General features: G+C 37.9%; 1 protein-coding gene across 12 annotated transcripts in view; it reads left to right on the top strand.

The window, feature by feature from the left end:
* Positions 1–23339, top strand: part of AP2B1 (adaptor related protein complex 2 subunit beta 1) — a 131426-nt gene that overhangs the window by 67666 nt on the left and 40421 nt on the right. For 7 of the 12 annotated variants that reach the window (XM_074263537.1, XM_074263532.1, XM_074263531.1 and 4 more), the window contains exons 13-17: positions 899–1158; positions 5801–5993; positions 19820–19861; positions 20745–20891; positions 23023–23168. In XM_074263537.1, coding sequence (XP_074119638.1) covers positions 899–1158; positions 5801–5993; positions 19820–19861; positions 20745–20891; positions 23023–23168 — 788 coding nt within the window. The remainder of the gene's footprint in view (positions 1–898; positions 1159–5800; positions 5994–19819; positions 19862–20744; positions 20892–23022; positions 23169–23339) is intronic. The other 5 variants (XM_074263540.1, XM_074263539.1, XM_074263541.1 and 2 more) reach the window with 1 other exon arrangement.

Below are 23339 nucleotides of genomic sequence, written 5' to 3'. Positions count from 1 at the left end.
GTCTCTCATAGTGGTAGTTACTTGAGCTACTTCCCATCACTGGCACTTCCATGATCCTATGAAATTGGAAGTTTCTTTGTTTGGTGTTAGTCTCATATTTATTCACTTTTCTTTCTGCTTCATTCTTCTTAGACCTTGTCCTTAATAGGACGAGAAAACTTTTTAGGAAGAGGAAAGGGAAAGTCAGGACTAGAAGGATGATTCATGACTAAATGACAGAAACCCCAATAGCTTGGACTGGGACATTTTTTGTGTTTCCTTCATGGTTCAAATAGTTGAATTTGATTAAGTGACCTCTAAGATGAATGAGAGGGAGGATTGTGACCTGAGTTGCATGAGGGAATATCTCAAGTGCTTAAAGCAAAAAAAAAAAAAAAAAAAAAAAAAAAAAAACCAACGTTGCTTCTCATTAGATGAAAATTTTGGGAGATCTTTGCAGAACGCTCAATCCCAAATTAAATGATTTTACTCTATCACTGTACAAAGTGCTTTTTAAAAAAATCAGTGCCTAAAATTGAAGGTCAGAATTGACTTGGGTTGGTAAAAACTGAGAAGGAAATATTCTTTAGACAGAGATTTAAGTAAAAGACATAAGGAGATGATATAAAATTTGCTTAATTTTTTTTTGGCACTTATAACTTATAAGCTATCTCCAGAACTCTGATACATTTATACTTAGTTTTTTGTAGTTTTTTCTTTATTTTAGTTTATATTTAACTTTTGAATGACATTTTTCAATCTTAATCTGTGCTGAGTTAAAGAACATAAGATGACTTTCTGGAAAAGGCTACATTTCATCCACATGATGCATCATATAAATGCTGAGTGTTGTAAAACAAAGAAGTTTAGGGTTCTCTACACAAATTTAAAACCGAAAAACTCCTTGGTTTTTCTTTAGGATTCTGATAATCCTGACCTTCGAGATCGAGGCTATATCTACTGGCGCCTTCTTTCCACGGATCCTGTGACAGCCAAAGAAGTAGTCTTATCTGAAAAGCCCCTGATCTCTGAGGAGACAGACCTGATTGAACCCACTCTCTTGGATGAGCTGATCTGTCACATCGGTTCTCTGGCCTCTGTATATCATAAACCTCCCAATGCTTTTGTCGAGGGGAGCCACGGGATCCATCGTAAACACTTACCCATTCATCACGGGAGGTAAGCACCTTGGAGAGAGATTTCAGTGAAGTGGGGCACAAGGGGAGACTCCTGAGAAGATAATCCCTACTGTGGGCTGCTTTCATTTTGTTGTGGGTCAGAAACTGTGGGCTCAGACTCAGGAACTTATAATAATTGATGTCAAAAGAGCAAGCTTGTTGCTGATTATCAAATACTTGGGCAAGTTCAGTTCCTCATCAGAGTTGGTGGCTGGGAGATTTAACTAAAAAACAGAACTTGTAAAAAATATTGTATTTAAGTTCCATGTTGTGGGGATGTTTTTATAAATAAAAACCAAAATATTAAAGCAGTCACAAATAACATTTCTAAGCTTGTCAGGCTAGTAAAATATTACCGTTATCTGCCTTGGTATCAGACATGGAAAAGATTGGTCCAGATTGATGGAAATCCCTCTTGTAGCTATTCTCAGGGAGCTGGATTTGTAGCAAGAGCCATCTTTAGAGAGGGTTAATATTTTTACAATTCAGTGATCTAAAAACTAGATTATTTTCTGACCAAACTTCTGTAGTCTGTTAAGAAAAAGCCATATTCAATGAAATGGGTTGGCTTTATTTATCATCATTCAACTAGTTGTAATTTGTGAAACCTTTTTATTCCTATCACAACACTTAGAAATGCCAGTCTCCATCACTAGATTAGTGTTAGCTCTTCCATAATCACTGAAATCTGGGATGGACCAGTCCCTTTCACTCTGACACAGGAGTTGCCTGCCAGGAGTTCACAGTGTTCGCTGTGAAATCCCTTGAGGTAGCCCATTTCAGACAGAAAGAATAGATCTGAAATGGAAGGATGAAGGGAATGGAGAAGGTGCTGAAGGGTAAATGAGAAACCGCTCTGTTTTCTCTCTAGTTGCCAAGTAATTGCCAAGATAACATGTCAGTTATCTTCCAGCATCCCTCCATAATTAGGTGTCAAGAAGTATGTGTCTTACTAAAAGAAAAATAAAGGCTCATTCTGGGATGGATTTGCCTGTGGTCTCTGGCCAGAGAGTTGGCTTCCAGGCTTGGCCTGGCTTCCTTCCCCTTTCATGGCTCTGTGGCTAGGCCATAGTTCTCATGACTAGATCAGGTTAGTAGAGGCCAATCAGATGGTATTTTTTCGGTCTTTCTCTAACAGACTGTATAGACAGAGACTCTAACTAGGAACTTGGGTTCTTTTGGGGCATGGTAGCCTTTCCTTTTTTCCATTTTTCTCCATTTTTCTGTGGTCACCTTTATGAGTGATGTGTTAAATATTTGTCCAAAGAAACTATTAAAAATCATAAGGCTTTTCTTAAAAATGTTACGTGAGAGGTAAAATATAGAATAAAAAATAGAAATTTATTGCTTTATTGTTTACAATAAGAGGAAACAATCTTTTTAGAAAAATGATAAGATGATCCTTAATACCAACTTTTTAATCTCCATACCGATTAATTAATTAAATTGTGAGGCAGTAGGGGAGGAGGTGGTTAAATGGCTTGCCAATATCAAAGGTCTGAGGCCTGATTTTGAACTGTTGACTCCAGGGTGGGTGTTCTATCCATTGTGCCACCTAGCAGCCCTTAATCTCCTAACAGAAGTAAAGTGACATTGTTTTCAGAATAGGAGAAGCCTTGCTTTGCAATTTGCTCCCCAGGGCCAGATCCTTGTTTGGGGAGTGTCTGGATGGGCCTGTGGTTTCCTTAGTGTAGGAAACTTCCCAGTGAGAAAACTCTACTGAGACAGCAGCCATCTGCTCCTCAGACTGCACAGTCACATGCCCACAACATGGGTCATGCTGCCCTGGAGTGTGCTTTCTTTGGATATACTAATTATTAATTTGCTCATTGGGCTGTCCCCATGCTTAATCCAGAGTAACAAGGAAATCTGGGTAGCCTGCTTCCCCCTTAACCCTTGTAATTTATGGAATGCCCCACTGGGTTTCCAGGTCCTTTTTCTAAGTAGTTGTCAAATTTAAAGGGGAAAATTGTAAGCACACTTTTTTCTGGGGCCCAGTGAAAGAAATGAAGCCAATCTATAAACTTTTCAAGGAAACTTATTTTAAACCCTTTTTTGGTTGTTGGTCTCTGAATTGGTTGTTTGATTATTTGTTTTATGATCCTTTTCCTGATAACATTTTTGAACTGCTGCCACCATTTTGCTGCCATTTTTAAACAAGAAATTTAGTTGGCCCAAAAGGATTCTTCTTTTAACAAGCTCCGTGGCTGATGGTGTGCTTTTGGAAGCATTGCTGATACCAGTAATTTTGAAAGATTGCTTTAGGATTAACTTTTACCATTGTTTCCTATGAGCTGTCTGAGGCCAGATTTGAACTCAGGTCCTCCTGACGTCAGGGTAGTGCTCTTTCTACTGCGCCACTTAGCTGCCCTATGTGTATATTTTAAAAATAAATTATCGTATTTTCTTACATATTACTCTGTGGCAGATATACAAGTAGGGTCTTGGGCATAAGGTATGGATGTAGTGAAATGTTGGGTTGTTCTCGGCCAATTTTTTCCCTTTTATCTCGTACCTCCTGCACTTGACATTGATTACCTTCATGAAGTTTGATATTTCTTTGGTTTCTATAATTGGGATCTACTTTTATTTTGTTGGAGTGTTCTTTTGTACTCTTTATGGCGTTCTTTATCCTTGCCTATTACCTGCCCATTGACTATGGGTATGGTGTCAAAGCCCTTTATGCTTGAAAGGAGAACCTTTCAATTACTTGGTCTCAAAAGAGTTTAGTAATCCTTGTGGTTTTCATTGCTACTTACAAGATCTCTTGACTAATTTATTCTCTAGCCCAGATCTTTCTCTTCTTTTACCTCCCATTTGGGAATAACATCATACTAAAAAAGTTAAGCTTGAAAATTGATTTCATCTTTTTCAGTATTCCATGTAATTTTTTTCTGTTTTACCATTAGTAGTGCCACTGTTTTCCTGGTACTTCCATCACCCTTCCTCCCTTCCTTCCTCCCTCCTTCCTTCCCTTTTTCCCTTTCCTTCCTTCCACTCTTCCTTGTCTCCCTCCTTCCCTCCATTGCCTCCTTCTTCCCTCACTTCCCTCCCTCTTTCCTCTCTCTCATTCCCTCTCTCCCTTCCCTCTTTTCTTCTCTCCTTTTCTTTCTTCTTTTTTTTCTTTTCTCTTCCCCTTCTTCCATCTTTAAAATTTTGTTTTGATAACCTTTTTGACACCATAATATTTTTCAATACTATTCTCTGTTTCCCAAACCATCTTTTGCATTAAAAAACAAACAAATAATCAAAATCAACTCAAAGAGTTACTATATGTGTCATCTGGAATCTCTCTCCCTCTTCCTTCCCCTGACAGGAAGAAGATATTTCAGCATCTCTCCTTTGGGAATAATAAGATCATTACATCTAATCTGAATTTAAATGCCTTTTTGTTTTTCACTCACATTATTGTAGTGATTATATATTGTTTTCTTGGTTCTTTTTTACTCTGCATCAGTTGATAAAAGACTAACTTCTTGTGATTCTCTAAATTCCTTGTGTTTTCTTCTCTTGGCCATTTCAATTCTTCTCTATGTTTTTCCTCCCCCCACTCCCATATCATCCATTACTAAATTCTATCAATTCTGTTCAGTATTTTTTGTACCTTTGTCTCCCTTTTGAATTTTCACAACTACCACTCCTCGTTCTGGACTTAATCATCTTATTTTCAGCTGAGATATTTTAGCAGCTAATTTCTTGGTCTTCATTTTCTTCATGTACATTCGTTCTACAATTGGTTGCTTCCATATCATTTTCATCATTTTCAACAATTTGAGAATCTTCAGTGGCTTATCCTTGCTGATCACATCTAATCTAAACTCCCCAAACTCATGTTCTAGGCCCCTCACAGAATCTTTTTCTTCTTTTCCTCCTTGTCTTCTTTCAAGGCCCTATTAATCTCATCAAGTTCATTTCTCAACTTGTGCCCTAAAAAAGCATTAGTTAGTTGGAGGCAATTTCCAGAATATTTTAAGGTCTCAAGTCCTCAGTGAGATTAGTCGAAAGAAATCTAATAAACACATCTAGGAAAAATGAAATAAATGACAAGTACTCTGAGAGAAAGTTTGTTGACTGGTTGTCAAACCAGTCTGTAGAATAGCTGTATCAGTGTATACATCAGGGATAAGCATCATATATGGTGAATTTGGTTTAGAATTGAGGAAAGAGTTGACTAGATGGCATGTAGGAAATTTCAGAGAGCTTTAAACTGGTCCATGACACAAAAATCCATTGTTTTTATTAAGGATATTTTCTAGATAATACTGTTTTGGGAAGGAGAGATTGTGGGACATCATAATTTCCAAAGCATCATCAGAATTGCAGGTGATCCAAAAGTTAAGAAGACCAAAATGTCTTTTTGTTCTTTGTCTCAAAATCTGTTCTATGAGAGAATTTAAGTTAAGTGATGAGAGTCAAAAGTTATTGGACATTTGTGGGTGGAGTTATATTGAAGATAGCAAGAAGCCCTCTAGGGGACAACACAAACAGGTGGTTGAAGAAGTGGGTATAAAATTAAGAATGCTTTTGTTTATTCATGTCTGTAGTGCTTTCCTAATATAGTATATGTTAGTTACCTTTTTTGTTTTTTAACATTATTTTCTAGATGGAACTGATTTTTCCATATTTTTTTTTCATTATTACAGCACTGATGCCGGAGACAGTCCTGTGGGTACCACCGCCACGACCAATCTGGAACAGCCTCAAGTCATCCCTTCTCAGGGTGACCTGCTGGGCGACCTTCTGAACCTCGATCTGGGGCCCCCCGTCAATGTGCCACAGGTTTCCTCTATGCAGATGGGGGCCGTCGACCTCTTAGGAGGAGGCTTAGACAGCCTGGTAAGCATTTCTCCCTGTCTCTTCTTGGTCGTGTGTAGTTTTTGCTTTGCTAACAAGACCTTGGTTTATGCTGTTTGGTGTGATCAGTGGTCTGGATAAGCATTAATAGTTTTTGATGGAAGATAGGGATCAACTGTTGTTCTTTGGCTTGGGACATATTTGCAGATTTATGGGATGGATTTTCTTAGTTTCAAACTAGAAAGCACTTTGGTGTTTCAGGAATGGTTGCTTCTAGATTGGGGTATTTGAGCATCTTTTTGGAGTTGATCAGAGTGGAAACTGCTTGGCTACTTTCCATTTTCTTTTTTCCTCCCTTCTGATCCTGCTTTCAATTAAATTAGTTTCTGGGATTCTGATACAAAAAGGCTTGTGGTCAGCAGTTTTTGTAAACATTGCCACCTTTGGGCTGGGGAGTCAAACGTAGCTCGAGTTGTAGAGTCGAAGAGAGAAGAGATGAGTTAGGGAGGGATTTTACAGGGACCAGAAGATGGAGTAATACAAGACTCCTCAGTGGCTTCCTGGTATTTGGATGCAGCTCTTGCCAGCTGGACACTTGGAGCATGTCACATTTGTTTGCAAAATGACTTGTTTTGTCCATCTGATTCATTTGCCAGTATTAGAAATTTAAAGGCAGATATTCCCAAAATAAGGGTGTCCTTCCAGAGACTTGTAACTAAGACAGTGGTTTTCTGTGGCATCTACATGGGACTCACATCTAGGAGCAGTAGGATTTCCTGAAGTTAATGCCAACCCAATGGATATTTTTGGTTTCTGACAGACTAAGGAAAGAAGCCTGCATCATTGCTGTGAGGCATTCTGATGGACAGATACTGCTTCCAGTTATGCAAATACACAAGCAATTTCATGTTTGTTTTTTGGAAACTACGTTTTAACTTTCTGTGTAGAATTTTAAGGGAACTGAAGAGTAGCCCTTGTGAATAATCCCATAAAAGGCCCAACGCCATATGGTCATTCCTACAGTGTAGCACCATGACCAAATTCCTCCTGTATTTTGCAGTCACCTTCCAGTTTTGGGAAATAGATTTTATGACCTTTTAAATCATTAGCATAGAAGCACTTCAAATTTCTTTAAGAGGTAGCAACATGCCCCTTTTCATCCTTTTTGTGAACCAAGACAGTTATTCTAGCCTGTGTCTCATATTCCACAATTTGTTTAGCTATTCCCCAAATGACAGACATCTCTTCAGTTTCTTGTTCTTTGTCACCATAAAGCTGCTATAAACAGCTTTAGAACATACAGCTTCTTTTGAATTTTCCCTGATTACAATAGGAAAGAGACCTAATAGTGGTATTGCTAGGTCAAAGAATATATGCAGTTTGTAAAACTTGTATGGGCATAATTCCAGATTCCTCTTCATAATTGGTGGATTAGTTCACAGTTCCACCAATAATATATTAGAGTCCCAATTTTTCCTCATCCGCGCTAGCATTAGTCATTTTCTTCTATCATTTTAGCCAATCTAATGCATGTGAAAGAGCTCAAAGTTTTTTTTTTTTAATTTGCATGTCTCTAATCAATAATAATTTGGAGCATTTTTTCATTTGATTACATATAACTTTGATTTCTTCTTAGGAAAAGTGCCTATTCATTCTTTGACCATTTGTCATTTGGGAGAATGACTAGTATCCTTATATTTTTGACAGAGTTCTCTGTATATTTGAGATATGAGACCTTTGTCCTAGAAACTGTCTATGAAAATTCCCGCCTCTCCCCATTTTTCTGCTTTCCTTTGGATTTTAGCAACATTGGTTTTATTTGTACAAAAACATTTAAACTTAATATAATCAGAATTATTCATTTTATATCCCACAATGCTATCTCATTTGTTCATAAATTATTATTTTCTTATGTATACTAAGTAATATGTTCCATTTTTTGCCCAACTTATATCTCCCTTTGTAATTAGATAATGTTTTCATTTTGACGTTATATTGGCAGATGGTGTAAGATATTGGTTTCTACCCAGTTTCTGTCAGTCTGTTTTCCAGTTTTTTCCTTGTCTTTTCTTTTCTAACCTTTCTTTCTTTTTTTCCCCTTGAAGCAATTGGGGTTAAGTGACTTGCCCAAGGTCACACAGCTAGGAAATGTTAAGTGTCTGAGGTCAAATTTGAACTCAAGTCCTCCTGACTTCAGGTCTTATATTGTGGTACTGCTAAACCTCCTTCCTTTCACTTTTTTTTTTTTTTTTTCCATTATGTTCTTATAGTACCTAGGTTTGTTTTGGCAGGTATATTCCCAGCTATTTTATGGTATCTCTTCTTGCAGGATCGTTAGTGATACTTAGAAAAGCTAATGATTTATGTGAGTTTATTTTATGTCCTGCTACTTTGCTAAAATTATTAATTATTTCAACTAGCCTTCTAGTTGAATCTCTAGGATATATTTTCATATATAAAAAGTTTCAGTGACATTTTTTAATAACATTGTTATTGCTCTCTTCCTCTATTAAAAATTGAGAGATAAGAAAATAACCCTTTTTTAAAACAAGCCACAAAGCAAGCATATCTCTTTCTTAGCTGAGTAACACATTTCATGATAGATCTTCCGGAGTCCTGGCCATGGTCAGAGGCCTTTTATCTTTGGAAGTTATTTTTCTTTACAAAAATGTTGTCCTGTAATTTATAAATTGTTCTTTTGGGTTGAGTTCAACTCACTCTGCAGCAGCTTATTTGCACTGAAATCATCATCATTTTAGTCATTTCTTATGGGGTGCTATGCTAAGTAGATTTCCCATTGTATTTTTGTACCCGGTTTTGTAGACATACATCAGGTTACTGTGACCATTCAGAATTATTCTTTAATTGGATTCTTAAAACTACAGGTATGACTCATGCTATTACTCCTAGTATTCCCAAGCCATGAAATTAAACTCATTATTCTTCCACAGTGGAAAGGTAGGGTTCCCCTTTTATCTCCCCCAAAAGAAAAGAAATTAAATGAAAGCAAAACCCTATATGCTAGAAATTTCACCTCTCTTCCTTTCACTTTCCTCTCTGCTTTCAGAGGATTAGTAGAGAGTAATTATTAGAAGGTTTGGTCTTGATCCCTTAAATGCTATTCTTTTTTTTTTTTTTTAATAATTTTTTTTCACAGTATATATGCATGAGTAAATTTTTTTTATAATATTATCCCTTGTATTCATTTTTCCAAATTATCCCCTCTCTCCCTCTACTCCCTCCCCCCGATGACAGGCAATCCCATACATTTTACATGTGTTACATTATAACCTAGATACAATATATGTGTGTAAATACCATTTTCTTGTTGCACATTAGTATTAGATTCCGAAGGTATAAGTAACCTGGGTAGATAGACAGTAGTGCTAACAATTTACATTCACTTCCCAGTGTTCCTTCTCTGGGTGTAGTTGTTTCTGTCCATCATTGATCAACTGAAAGTGAGTTGGATCTTCTTTATGTTGAAAATATCCACTTCCATCAGAATACATCCTCATACAGTATTGTTGTTGAAGTGTACAGCGATCTTCTGGTTCTGCTCATTTCACTCAGCATCAGTTGATGTAAGTCTCTCCAAGCCTCTCTGTATTCCTCCTGCTGGTCATTTCTTACAGAGCAATAATATTCCATAACCTTCATATACCACATTTACCCAACCATTCTCCAATTGATGGACATCCATTCATCTTCCAGTTTCTAGCTACAACAAAAAGAGCTGCCACAAACATTTTGGCACATACAGGTCCCTTTCCACTCTTTAGTATTTCTTTGAGATATAAGCCCAATAACAGCTATGCTGGGTCAAAGGGTATGCACAGTTTGATAACTTTTTGGGCATAGTTCTAAATTGCTCTCCAGAATGGCTGGATTCTTTCACAGCTCCACCAACAATGTATCAGTGTCCCAGTTTTCCCACATCCCCTCCAACATTCATCATTATTAAATGCTATTCTTTAACTTAGTTGTGATTATTGGCCAAATTAAGGTGTCAATTCATTGACCCACTTTGGAAAGGAGCCTGCTACAACTTAATACTGAGGAATAATCATCACTTTACATATTCATTTTCTGACTAAAGTTAACTCATAAAATGGTGCACTTTTTATGAAATGCTCTGTATCAGCAATTTGGCCCTTCACTGGCCTTTGACTAAAACTCCAAACTTGGAATGAAGGCATGTTAAGGATGCTTTTATCAGCAATGGCTTCTTGTAAAAAAATCTATTTTCTTATAAGCTTGTTTCCTTGTGCCACGTTTGTTGATGTGGCAGATATAAGTGGTACTTTGCCAACCTCTCTCACTTTTCTTCTGTTCTCTTGTCTCTGGAACACTTTTTATAATCAGATTTGTATAAGAGAAAGTCAGAATACACATGCACCTAATGTTCAGTCAGCATTGAAAGGCTCAGATGTTATTTTATTATTCTCCAGGAGAGAATAAGTTTTGTCTTCTGTCTTGGAGTGCTTTTTATTTTATTTCAACAAGTATTTGACTTCTTCCTCTCTGTGAGGATGTTACACAGAAGAGAACACCATGATCTCTGCCCCCACCAAGCTGGAGGATGCCTAGGTTAGATCTCATACACCCACAGTATAAAGTGGACTCGTTGAGAAATTAGGAAGCAGATGCTCTAAAAGTAAGCTCTCTTGGTTTGGCTGGTCCTTGGTGGGATAGACTGGGTGAGAGTTAAAAGGGTTTAGGGTTGGACTAATGATTCCTCTATTGTGGGCAGCTCCTATTGTCCATGAGTAGAGCAGCTTGGAGCTTTCTTTGCACCTTTTTTTTCTGCAGGCAAGTTAATAGGGGAAGAGAGATTAGACTGATTCCCAGGGCATTCTTACCTGCTTGGGAAGATGTTGAAGATGAGTAGTGTTTGGGGTGTTTTGAGTTTGATGATTCAGTAGAATATCCAAGTTAATTTATCTGAGGGAGATTTTGAAATGCTGATATAGTTTGAGAGTTACATCATTCAAGCATTTAGTTAGCTCTGATTGTTGCCAAGCATGGGAGATACACAACCAGAAATAAGAAAAAAATCTTTGCTTTCTGAGAGTTTATGAAGAATTGGGAAATAAAAGGATGACTGGCTTGAGGGTCCTCCCTAAATGGAGATTTGGGGAAGAACAACTTCTCCACCTTCCATTTAGAGAATTCTGATGATTAATGAAGACCAAAGGTGATCTGATTTTCAAGATGATCATGATCCTGGAAGTCCAAGGAGTATAGTTGAATGGGAAATAAAGAGTCAAATTATGAACCATTTTTTAGGTCAGAAAGATTCCTGTTCCAACTTCTTGTACTTTACTGTCTTCACAGAGATGATAGTATATGATAACAGATGGATTAAGATAGTGATGCATGTAGATGTATGCACTCATAAACATGTGATGTGAAAGTATGATAAGTAATGACAATGCTTTACAAACAATAATATGTATCCTGTGTGGGCAAACTGGAACAATCTGTTTTTCTATAGTGGTTTTTACATTTTTAAGTAAAGTTTTATTGTATTGAAAAATGTAGTAACTGTTCTTAGCTCACTGACCCTCATGCAAAAAGGCAACAGTTGACTGACCCCTTGTCTAGACAGTCAGGCACCACCTCCTGTGAAGTTTTTGGATCTTCCTTTTCCCCAGGGAGGGCCTCTTCTCTCCTTCGCCCTTTGATCCCATGTCTCTTTGCCCTTCCACTCTCCTCAGCAGAGTCTAGGTCTCTTAAGGACAGGACCTGTGTCCTTTGTTACTTAGAGGTTTTGCTTTTTGCATTGCTAGTCCAACTACCAAAATCACTTCACTTGCCTTTTGTTCCAGTATATTTGCTTGCCTATTTTTTATGTTTCTGCTTCTTATATACCAGTTTAGGATATAAAAAGCAAATGGTGTATTATTAGTACAGTGTCAAGCACAAAGCAGGCACTATACAGATACTTATTCCTTCCCTGATAAGAGTGGAAGGCTGTTTCTTCCCTTGGATGTTATTCATTTTTTTCCCTTATTTCTATCTCTTGCCTTATGATTTCTGCAGAAAGTTTCTTTTTTCTTGTTACCAAGAAAAATGGGGAATGGGTATCTGCCATTTCTACTGCCTCAATCCTATGGTAATGATATTTATCCTTCTTAAAAACCACTGAGATGTAGTTCATTTCAGATTGATTGTTTTCCTGAGATGTGAATAATAGGATACCCACTGTCATAATAGGAACTAAATTAATGGTGAATTTCCCTATAGTCCTTTATCCTGACTGCTGAAGGCCTTCTGTCCCTCTCTCTCTCTAAATGAATTTTTTTAAAGGTTATTATTTTTTTCTTCCCTCAATAATAAAAGCTTAATGATTTGGCTTGGGATGTTGATTGATCATTTAACCTTAAATTATTGATTTGTTGTACTGATGTTGGTGTAACATTCATGCTTAGTGTTAATAAAGTATTTTTTTAAACTATCTTCATTTTGTGTTTGAAAGTATTGATCTTTTTCTGGAGACTAATAATTCGAAGTAATGTGACTTTTTTCATAGTTGGGTCTGCCTCTTAACAGGTCTTTTTGATTTGGTATGGAATAGGAAGTGACATGATATCCAGGTTCAACACCATAGCATTTTTTTTTGGGGGGGGGCATCTTTGACACTCAGTCTGACATCTGTGGAGCTTTTTAAGATTATATTTGAATTGCTGGAATTTGACTTTTACTTTCAGGCTGTCAGGAGAAACCTTGACTAAGTTATAGCCTTCTATTCATTAAAGCCTGTGCATTATTCCATTTGGATTTGTGGTGTTAATTAATATGGAAAGGAAGCATTACTCAAGAGTCCTCTTTCTTTATTCCAGGAAGGAAAAGGGCCTTAATTTTAGAGAAATTTGCTCAGTATGCAAGAAAATAGATCGTGAAAATTCTAGTTGGGTAAGAAGTGACTGCTGACTGCTCAATCTGTCCAAACCTTCCCACCCTGTTTTCTGAAGGACCCTTGCTTTCAGATGTTTTTTAAATGTCACTCTTACTTCTAGCTTTCCCTGTCAAAAATAAAAACTTCACATCAATTTTAAATAATTCATTGATCTTTATTATAAGGGTTTTTTATGCTAATTTGACTATTTTACAGAGTAATCATTGCTAACTCTAAAGAGTATCTGTTTTAATGTCATTGTTGTGTTTGGGTTTTTGGTCAGTGGGATTCGACACTGAATTGTAGAGCTAGACAAATCCCTGTAGGTGGAATTTGTTCACTTTTGTTGCCAGGGACTAAGTTGGTTGAAGTTGCTATACATTTTTAGGCCTGAAATCCATCATCACTTAAATTCATACCAGAAGCAAATTGAGCTACTTCTATTAAGTGCATAACTTAATTAACTTTACTTAATAATTTAAATTTGGTTGTGTTAGCTGAAAATAGGGACCAAGCACTGGTTATCGTGGCTCTGTGGATGGCTCTATCTTACTGGAGATTGTTACTATCATCTAAGCAATGAATAACCTTTAGAATAGGCCCTCTTCATTTACACTGATAATGTGGACATGGCTATGATGCCATAGGCCTTCGTTGGAAGATTTGTTAAACTTCAATTCCTTTTGTGATAAAATTCTTCAAGAAAATTCTCTCCAAAGGAATTAGCTTGCCAATCTATGGGAAAAGATTAGTTCAGAAAGCCCTGTCTAATATTTATTTAATATATCATCATTGAGATGATTAATCTAGTTGTCTGGCTTGTTTTTAAGTAGTCTATAAATAAATGAAAATTATGATACCACTCTGGCAGAAAATGAAGAATTAAACTTTTGATGAAGGTAAAGCAGAAGATCGCAAAAGCCAGCTTAAAGCTTAACTTAAAGAAACAAAAACAAAAATCTAAGATCATGGCAAGTAGATGGAGACGAAATGGAAGCAGAGGCAGATTTTATATTAGACTCAAAGATCATTGTAGATAGCAATTGTAGTCATGAAATTAAAAGATGCTTTTTCCTTGGAAGGAAAACTATGGCAAGTCTTGACAGCAGAAAACAGACATCACCATACTGACAAAGGTCCATATAGTCAAAATTGTGGTTTTTCCAGTAGTAATGTTAGACTGTAAGGAAAGCTGAATGTTGCAAAGTGGTGCTTTCAAATTGTGGTAGTGAAGACTTTTGAGAATCCTTTGGATAGCAAGGAGATCAAATTAGTAAATACTTAACGAAATTAATTTAGACTATTCATTGAAAGGTCAAATACTATAGATGAAACTCAACTACTTTGGCCGCATGATGAAAAGATAGACATCAGAAAAGACCCTCATGGTTGGGAAAGATCGAAGGCAAAAAGAGGAGGGGGACAGTAGAGGATGAGAAGAACGGATAGTGTTAGGGAAACACCAAATATGAGCTTGAACAGATTGGGAGATTGTAGAGAATAGAAGGGTCTGATGCGGTCTGTGGGGTTGTGGAGAATTGGACATATGAACAGCAGCAGTATACTTGATCATGCTGTGGATGTCTTTATCCTTATGAACACGTTGTCTTTGAGAAGTGCTGATCAAAGCCTCTCTTAGCAGTTATGTTGATTGTGTTTTATAGTCCATTTCTGAGCCACTCATTAGGGATTAAATAGATTATGTCTCATTAGTTGAAGTAATGCCCTGCTTTCCCTTAGGAAGCATTGACCTTGTAAAATGAGAAAAGGAATAGCAAAAAAAAAATCACACACTATAATTTAAGAACTTAAACATTTATGGTATATACAGGATTCTAATCTCAGTTTCATTGTTTTTGGTAAGGTTGCATATACTGTTTTTAAAAATATTCTTTTCTGGGTCCAGGAACAAAGCTGTTTTAACATGTCATGCAAATTTAGGTTATACTTTGGCTTCCAATCTATTCATCTTCAGACCCCTTCCCTCCCCCAACTCAACAAGACAGCAAATCAGTGAGGGTAGAATTCTGCCCACGAGCAGTGTCTGATCATGAAATATTCAAAAACCAAACTTGTTCAGAGGAGGTTTTTATACTCCCAAGTAGCAAAAAACTTGGTGTCCACCTAGGAAGAATGTACTCTAAGATATCTACCCCTAATCTTTCATTTGGTGTCTTTTCAGTCTGCTGATTGTCTTTAGAAAATCTTTATCCTTTTATTACTGTCAAGTAGACTTGGGTCCATTCTAGAATGTGCTTTAGTCTCATGTTCTTCCCTTGTTTTCATTTTTGTGAAAATGTAAAGCTATCCTTGGGATGCTTGGTGAGTGATTCTGTTTATTCTGGGCAGAGCCCTGTACTCTCTGGCAGGACTTGCCAGCCCCCAAGCTCTCTGCTTCAGGACTCACGTTATGGGGCTGAAAACTTTGCCCCAGAAATGACCATTAACTGCACAGCTGCTGGCACTCTTCAGCCGTAACCCACAGTGCATGTAATAGAGATGCCTGTAGGTAGTGAGTGCACCATGACCCCAATTCCAGACCACAGGAGAGGGAATGCAGGGCCTCAGCTGCAGCTGCAGGTACACAGTCCATTAGCCTCCTTGATCAGCCCTGACTGAGGTATCACTAGCAGTGACAGAAGAGGGAGCTAGTCCTGAGACTTTCTCTCTCAGCCCACTTAAATTTCAGCATCTGAAATCATTCATAGGTATTATTTGATCGCTTTTCTGTCCTTTTCCATTTTACTACAGTGGCATTTTTTTCTTTTATAGCAAAAATGGAATAAAGTAGCCTGGGACAATTGAAAGTGGCTATTACAATGAACCAAGAGTCTCTCCTGGAATAAGTTTGTGGAGTTCAGTGACGACTAAAGTGGTTGGCTGTCTCCACTTCCTTGTCAGAAGGCTGTTGGCCACCAGAATTTAACAAGCAGTTGACTTTCTTCACCTGAGGAAAATGGGCAGTCGATCAGCGTGGTTAAATTAAGGACCAGGACAGAAAGGTGTCTCTTGAGAGTGTCTCTGTCTTTGCTCTGTGCTGACAATTGTTGGCCACAATGTGAGGGAGAGCTTTGTTATATCATAGTGGTCAGAGGCCGAATGTAGCTACATCCTAATAAGGCTTAACAAAGATAGGTATTTAGCAGGTTGGGAGGAGGTTGGAGATGGGGCAGCTTGGGATTGCAGTAGATAGAGTTTCTGGCTTAGAGAGGAATCCTCATTTCCCTGAGTTCAAATCTGGCCTCAGACAGTTTCTTACTCCGTGATCCTGGACATGTCACTTAGCCCTGTTTGCCTCCTGTTTTCTTCCTCTGTCAAATGAGATGGAGCAGGAAGCAGCAAACCTTTCCAAGAATGACACATCTCTGCCAAGAAAACCCCAAATGGGGTCAAAGTGTCAGACACAACTGAAAAAAATGACTGAACATGGGTTGGGAGGGTGGAAATGGATCTGAAATATTATTGATCTAGAGAACTTCTGTTACGTAATAAAGCTCCTTTCACCGCTGTGGAGAATTGCATTGGGAGTAAATCTTGGGGCAATGGGGCACACTTGGTATCTGGAAGAAATGGGCCTAGAGTCATGACCTAAGGGCTTTCAAGACTATTCATCATGGTGCTCTGTTTTTCCTTTTTGCGCTGAACGGAGAATAGAGATTAAGGGGACAAATTTTTTTGAGAGGAGCAGAGCGAGGCAGGAAGGATGTCTGAAACCTTCCTCCAATGTTTGGGCATGTTCTTTTCACCTTTTAGAGCCTAATATTACTCATCTGTAAATGGGGCAATCTGTAAATACACCTGTGGTATTGACCTGGCAGATTAGATTGTGAAAAAGCCATTGAAGTAATGTGGAAACCATTTTAAGATCTTTCAAGTGCTTTATGAATGGGGGCTGCTTTTATTATTCTGCTCTGGTATATCCTGGGCTTTATCACCAGAGGATTAAAGCTTTCCATCCTAGTGGGGTTTTATCTCCTAAACAGCAAAAATAAAACAATAATTGGAAGTGCTCTTCTTTGTATTATAACTAATATTGACAAACAGCATAGAGGAAGACTATCTTTAGTCTTCCTTCAAGTGAGATATTAACATAATATTCAAGGATAAAAAGACCAAAACCTTGGAAATGCACTTTGTGTAGGTGCCCTGCTTCCATGACGCTAAGAGTCACCAGAACCCAGAGATATTTGCTCATCATTGATAAACATGCTTGCCCTCAAGTGTTTGCTTTTTCCTTATCCTTGAATACCAGAGTCATACAGAATCCTGTGTCATTCAGGGTTATGCTGCTAGCCTTTGAGTCTGATGATAACATCTGGATAAATTAGGCAGAATTTTTCTGAATCCCTCCTGGTTTTTGGTTTAGTCTTTTCTCTCCTTCATTGGAGTTTCTCTGTTCTCACTTGACTGCCAGAGATTTCTTTCATTTCTTTTCATGCCAGAGATTGCATTAGTGAAAACAATTTAGATACTCCACAAATACTGATAACCAGTTGAATCTTATCTTGAATTTTTAGTACTGATATATTTTTATAAATGCTTCTAGGTACAGTACAGGTAAAATATTGCTTCATTAATTTAACCCATCTATTCGCCAGAAAAATGAAGAAGGAATGGGATTCTCCAAGTCTGTCTCTGCACTGTGTCTGACAATGATTAAGCTTTCTTCACCTTAGTCATTATTACCATAATAGACTTTGAATATATTGAACCAGACTCTTTTTTCAAGCTTCTTATCTGAAAGGCATTTAATACCTTCTACCACTTGTCCCTTTAAGTCTTATTTCTTTAATCATTTCATTCTGATAACCTATCCATCTCAGATAGAAATACTATTATTTCTTAAGCCAGTCCTGAGATTGTCTTCTTCCATACCTTTCAGACTTTACAGTATTCTCTTTTCCTAGAATGTCCTTTTTCCTGTCTGCCTTTCTTCTGTTGTCCTCAATTTTTCAGGCTTCTAGAATCAGTCAAGAAGCCATGTCCATGTGTAATCTTTCCTGGTCTCCTAGCTAGAACCAGTTTTTCCCTCTTTGAGATCCCAACAGCACTTTATTCTGTTTCTTGTAACTTTTTTAAAACACATTTTACATATCGTAGTTAATTTTTGCATTTATTTTTCATCTCTGACAGATGATACCCCGCCTCTAATGCTGACTTAGGTCAAGGCTTTGTACATGGTGGGGACTCAGACTTTTTTTTTTTAAATGTTCAATTAATAAAATTTTAAGCTTTGCAGAAAACCTATCTTAAATGAGGTAGATATTATTGCATAACTTGGAAAAAAAAAGTGCTTTGTAAATAACTTTTACATTTACCCCTACCTAATTTTTCCTTTCAGTTTCTTGTCATTGATGACTCGAGTTTGATTTCAAAGTCTTGTGCTGAAAGTTTTTTTAAATGGCATTTTCTATCTCTGTAGCTTACTTTGAAACATACCTGTTAATTTAAATTTATGGCACCTCTGGCATTCATGGACAATAGAAATCAGCTGTCATGGGGAAAAATCATTAATTAGCACACTTCAGTTTTAAATTCTATGTTCAATCCATCAGGTGAAACTCAGAAGTGTCTTCTATAAGATCTAGGGAACACACAAAGTAAGTCTTAACAGAATGGTCATTCACTGACAAAATTGTCTTGTAGAGAATATTGAATGTACTGTGCCCCATGGTGAGAAATCTGCAGATACCAGGCAACAGCCAAGGACAAAGCTTTGGATACTTCTTTGGGTCCATGATCTCAGGGATGTGGTTCATTGGTCTCCCTGGCTTGATTACAGCCCATCATTGCCTCTGTGATTCTTGGCCATGAGCTTCCATAATTTCTTTAGATGCTTTATCCAACACAATGGAGACTTTCTCCTTGGACATTTCATGTATTGAAGTGCAAACAACCCTGTGGTCCATCTTTTGTCCATGTTGTCATCCACCTCTTTTCTACAGGATATTAGATGTATAAAAATCTTGGAAGGTGGTAATTTACCTAGTAAAAAACAGTGTTTTCTTTAAAAGGATAATGTTTAAAAAAAAAAAAAAAGATGGGTTTTTAGTATAGTGGGGTTTTTTTGTTTGTTTTTGTATGGCTTTTTATCATGGCTTACTCTTTATATAAGATTTTTATTATGGCACTCTCAACTCAGAGTGGGTAATGTTTGAAAGGCTAATTAATGGGTCAATCTTTTGACAGTTCCTTGAGTCCTTTCAAATCATGGGATTTCAGATCTGAAAGGGAACTAAGAAGTCTTGAGGGGGGGGTGTGGTATGTACCTTCTTTTACAAATGAGAAAAAAAAAAAGAAGTTCAGAAAGTTTTCAGTCTAGTGATATTTAGCAGCAAGGCCAGGACTCTAATCCAGTTTTTCAGCTTTCTGACAAAAAAAGCCATCCATATCCAATAGATTCTCTTCTCAGAAGAATCTCAAAGGAGAGTTGTAAAGCCAGGACACTAATTATTTTCTCTCTTAGCATTTCATTAAGTTTAAACCCCATTTTTGGTTTGTGGCTGCTGGCACAGACCTGAAAATGCAATTTTGATTTTTATTTATGCCTGCTTTGCTCGTCTATCAATGAAAAGACTGTTCAGAAGTGCCAAGGAGCAGTTGGTATAGATAAATGCACGCGCGGCGTTTGATTTCTGTTTTTTAAAAGGATATTTGAAGCATGTCCGTGTTTGGGGACAGATTTCTTCTAAATCCTGTTTGAGTTTGTCGAAGCACTGCTGTGGAAAGATTGGATCTGAAGTATCCTGGAGAGATCTCAGCTCCATCTTCCTTCTGAGGGTTTCTCATAGATGTCCTTCCCAGAACATTACAACCCAGACCTTCTTTGTCCCAGTGGAGACAAGTTATTAGACAGCATGTATTCCCCAGCTACACAGTATTCCAAACTGCAAATTCTGTTCTCGCTTCTAGTATGTAGCTAAATGAACTCTACCTTTCTCTCCTCTTTCTCCTTTCTCTCTTTCAGCTTGGCAGTGACCTTGGCGGGGGCATTGGAGGAAGTCCGGCAGTAAGTGCCATCCATTTTTTTCACAGTGAGAAAATAGTGACCTTTCCCTACCCCGATTTGATAGAACTTTTTTTTTTTTTGGTCCACTCATTGTCTCAGAGCAGCCATTGCTGCTGTCATACATTATCATGGGCAGACCAAGATGGCAGGGCTAGAAGAGCAGCAGGGTGAGAGAAAGTCATTTTAAGTTGTCAAGATGGTGTCCCATTCTCTCTTAGGCTACATCTTCGGGGCTTAGAATGTTGATTTCTTCAGGAATGTTTCTGGTTTCCTGTCATTAATAATTAAAAAGAAATTGAAGCTCCTATCTTGGTTAGGAAGTACTTTTATGCCCTGGTATCATGTAGCATGAAATGAGTGCAGAGTGATCTGGACTTTGTAAGACTGAGAGGTTCCTGAGAGAGTGTGTTTGAGAGAGGGACCCATTTTTCGGGAGGAGGGAGCCCCTAAATGCTTATTCTTAGAATGGGAGGACAAGACATGACTAACGGGATGAGTAGACCCTAGTGGACCTGGAGCTGCTGCTCCTTCCTGCACAAGCCCTCCCTTCCCTGTCCAGAGGCCTTTGCAAAGAATCATGGAAGCTAAAATTGGAAAGGGAAAAAAAAGCCAACCTTGGGTCCCTGTGTCCTCATTCTATACTTCTGTGCTCTCTCAAAAATAGCCTTGAGCGTGCGTTCCTGTGAAAGTGAAGCCTGTTTGGGTGACAAACCTGGTTTGGTATTGACAAGAGAGAGGCTGTGTGTGTCCCCCAGTCACCGGGTTTGCTTTCTCGTGTCAGTTGTGTGACTGTCCTCCAGCCCTCAGGGTTGGCTAGATATGTTGAGTTTGCACTGACTCTTCCTTCTTCCTTATAGACTTAAAATGTTTTTTTCCCCTGTAGGTGGGACAATCCTTCATTCCATCTTCGGTTCCTGCGACATTTGCCCCGTCACCTACTCCTGCTGTGGTTAGCAGTGGACTTAATGACCTCTTCGAACTCTCCACCGGGATAGGCCTGGCACCTGGAGGGTTTGTGGCTCCCAAAGCTGTAAGTCAAGAGAACGTCCTCTAGACAGGGTTTGGGCTCCTTGTGATTTGGGTGTCCCACATGACTTAATACTGTTTCTTAGACCTGGAACTTCTGTCCCCTTTTTCCAACTCACCAGCCAGAGACCACTGTTATTCTTGCCATATTAAGCTGTTATTTATAATTGGTCCATTGGGCTTAAAATCTTGAAGAGGTGAGCTCTTTTCCTGTACATATATAGTATCATTCAGTCTGTCAACCCTGAAGTCAGTCCCGGGGAAATCTAACAGTATTTTTTAAAATCTTGTGGTATTTTAATTTTTTTACTAAACAGTAGAAAAAAACCGTAAAGCGTACCAAGAGTAACATGCTATTCTCTGACTCTTGAGAGTCATCATTTATGAGAAATGAAGGGGCCCTCAGATTTCATCTAATACAAACCTTTTATTTTATGGATGAGAAAACTAAGAATCAGAGGGATCCTAACCTACTCATGGTTGTGTTGGTGGTTGGTAAAAAATCTGAGACTTTAGCCCTGGACTGCTGACTCTCAGTCTGGTTACTCTTTTCACTGCAGTATCTTCTTCTCCTTAGTCTTTTTTTTTTTTTTTTTAATTTTTATTTAATTTTATAATTATAACTTTTTTTTTTTGACAGTACATATGCATGGGTAATTTTTTACAACATTATCCCTTGCACTTACTTCTGTTCAGATTTTTTCCCTTCCTCCCCCAACCCCCTCCCCCAGATGGCAGGCAGTCTTATACATGTTAAATATATTACAGTATATTCTAGATACAATATATGTGTGTAGAACCGAATTTCTTGTTGCACAGGAAGAATTGGATTCAGAAGGTAAAAATAACAGTTCACACTCATTTCCCATCCCCTTAGTCTTGTAATAATAGCATTTGTAACATAGAACATATTTTTCAGTGCTACTAATATAAAACAGATTTACTTTTGAACAAAGAGGTTATATAAATTCTGTCAGATCTATCAAGTAGAAAGTGTTTAAGGATTGGTCTAGTTATGGACTATTATCTGAGGCTCCATTTAACTTAGAAGAAGCTCATCACAGATGAGCGCAGAATGATGGATTTGTGTTTACTATAGCAACTCTTTAAAAAAAACAAATTTGACTGTTATAGTGAAATCACTGTCAGCTGGACAAAGGGTATTCACACTAGCAGAATTACAGGATATGATGCATGAAGTATAAATGTTTGTGGAATTAATAAGAATGTGAAAAATATGACCTTATATTGGAGAAGCTCTTTTGAGGGTTAAGGTCCCTTCAAAATATTGGAGTGTCTCATCAGCTCAGAGCTCCTGGCCTGGTATGCTTCACTGCTTTCTGGGAGCCATGAGATTTTCTTATTGAATTGTTTACATATTTATCTGGTTCCTTATAGAGGATCTCGGGTGGTCCTTTCCAGGATTTATATGTATTACATAGTCTGCTCTGTTGATTACTCTCTCTACACAGTTGTTCTGGTGTAATTTAGCTGAGAGCAGGTCATCAAGTTGGTGTTGGCTAAATGAGCCTTACTCAGGTCTTTGCCTAGCTCTAAATACAGTTATAAAACTCCCCAAAATATTATATTATCTTAGAAAGTTAGAGTAAAGCATGTAACATAACAATTTTAGACTCTATTGTAGTTTTAGGCAGGTTTAATGCAGTATTTGGAATATGACAAGGTTCAGATGTCTGGTTGAAAATGGCAATGAAAAAATTCTTAGAATCCCAATATGCTTAATAATATCATTTTACTTTTTTTTTTTTTTTTTTTTAAGCATTTACTTTCAGTTACTACTAAATTTTGAACCAGTTATGTTAATACTGTCTCAAAGCTGTCTCAAGTTCCTCATCTTCCTTTACTTGTTCTCCCTACTATAGGCACAAAGAAGCCATGGCTTGTTAGTCAGGGGAGAGAGGCAGACTTGATCATCAATCCCTGAATAATTAGGAATGAACTATGGTGGCTAATCAGAATAGCCGGCACTGCAGAGAGGCTTTTGTTCTGCTCCTATGACACACTTCCCAAAGGGACATTTTAGCTTTGTGTAGTCTTTCTCATGAAATCACAATGATGGCACATTATCTCTCGAGGCATTGCCTGGTCCAAATGGCTTTTATGTTGCCTTTCAGGTTTGGCTCCCTGCAGTGAAAGCAAAAGGTTTGGAGATCTCAGGAACGTTCACTCACCGGCAGGGCCACATCTACATGGACATGAACTTCACCAACAAAGCATTGCAGCACATGACAGATTTTGCTATTCAATTTAACAAGAACAGGTAAGAAATCTGAATTACTCAGCCAAGCTTTGGCGTAGGCGTTTGTCTCATGCTCAAGCAGATATTGGGCCATTGAATCTTGGGAGGTCTCTTTTCCTTGGTGGGCTCGGGACTGAGGATAAGACCCAGGTCATCTTCATCTCAGTCACTCTCTGTCCAGGATATGTATAT

Source organism: Sminthopsis crassicaudata, chromosome 4 (assembly GCF_048593235.1).
Source record: "Sminthopsis crassicaudata isolate SCR6 chromosome 4, ASM4859323v1, whole genome shotgun sequence".
NCBI lineage: Eukaryota > Metazoa > Chordata > Mammalia > Dasyuromorphia > Dasyuridae > Sminthopsis > Sminthopsis crassicaudata.
Note: the sequence above shows the minus strand (reverse complement) of the source record. Positions and strands in the feature narration are given on the sequence as shown.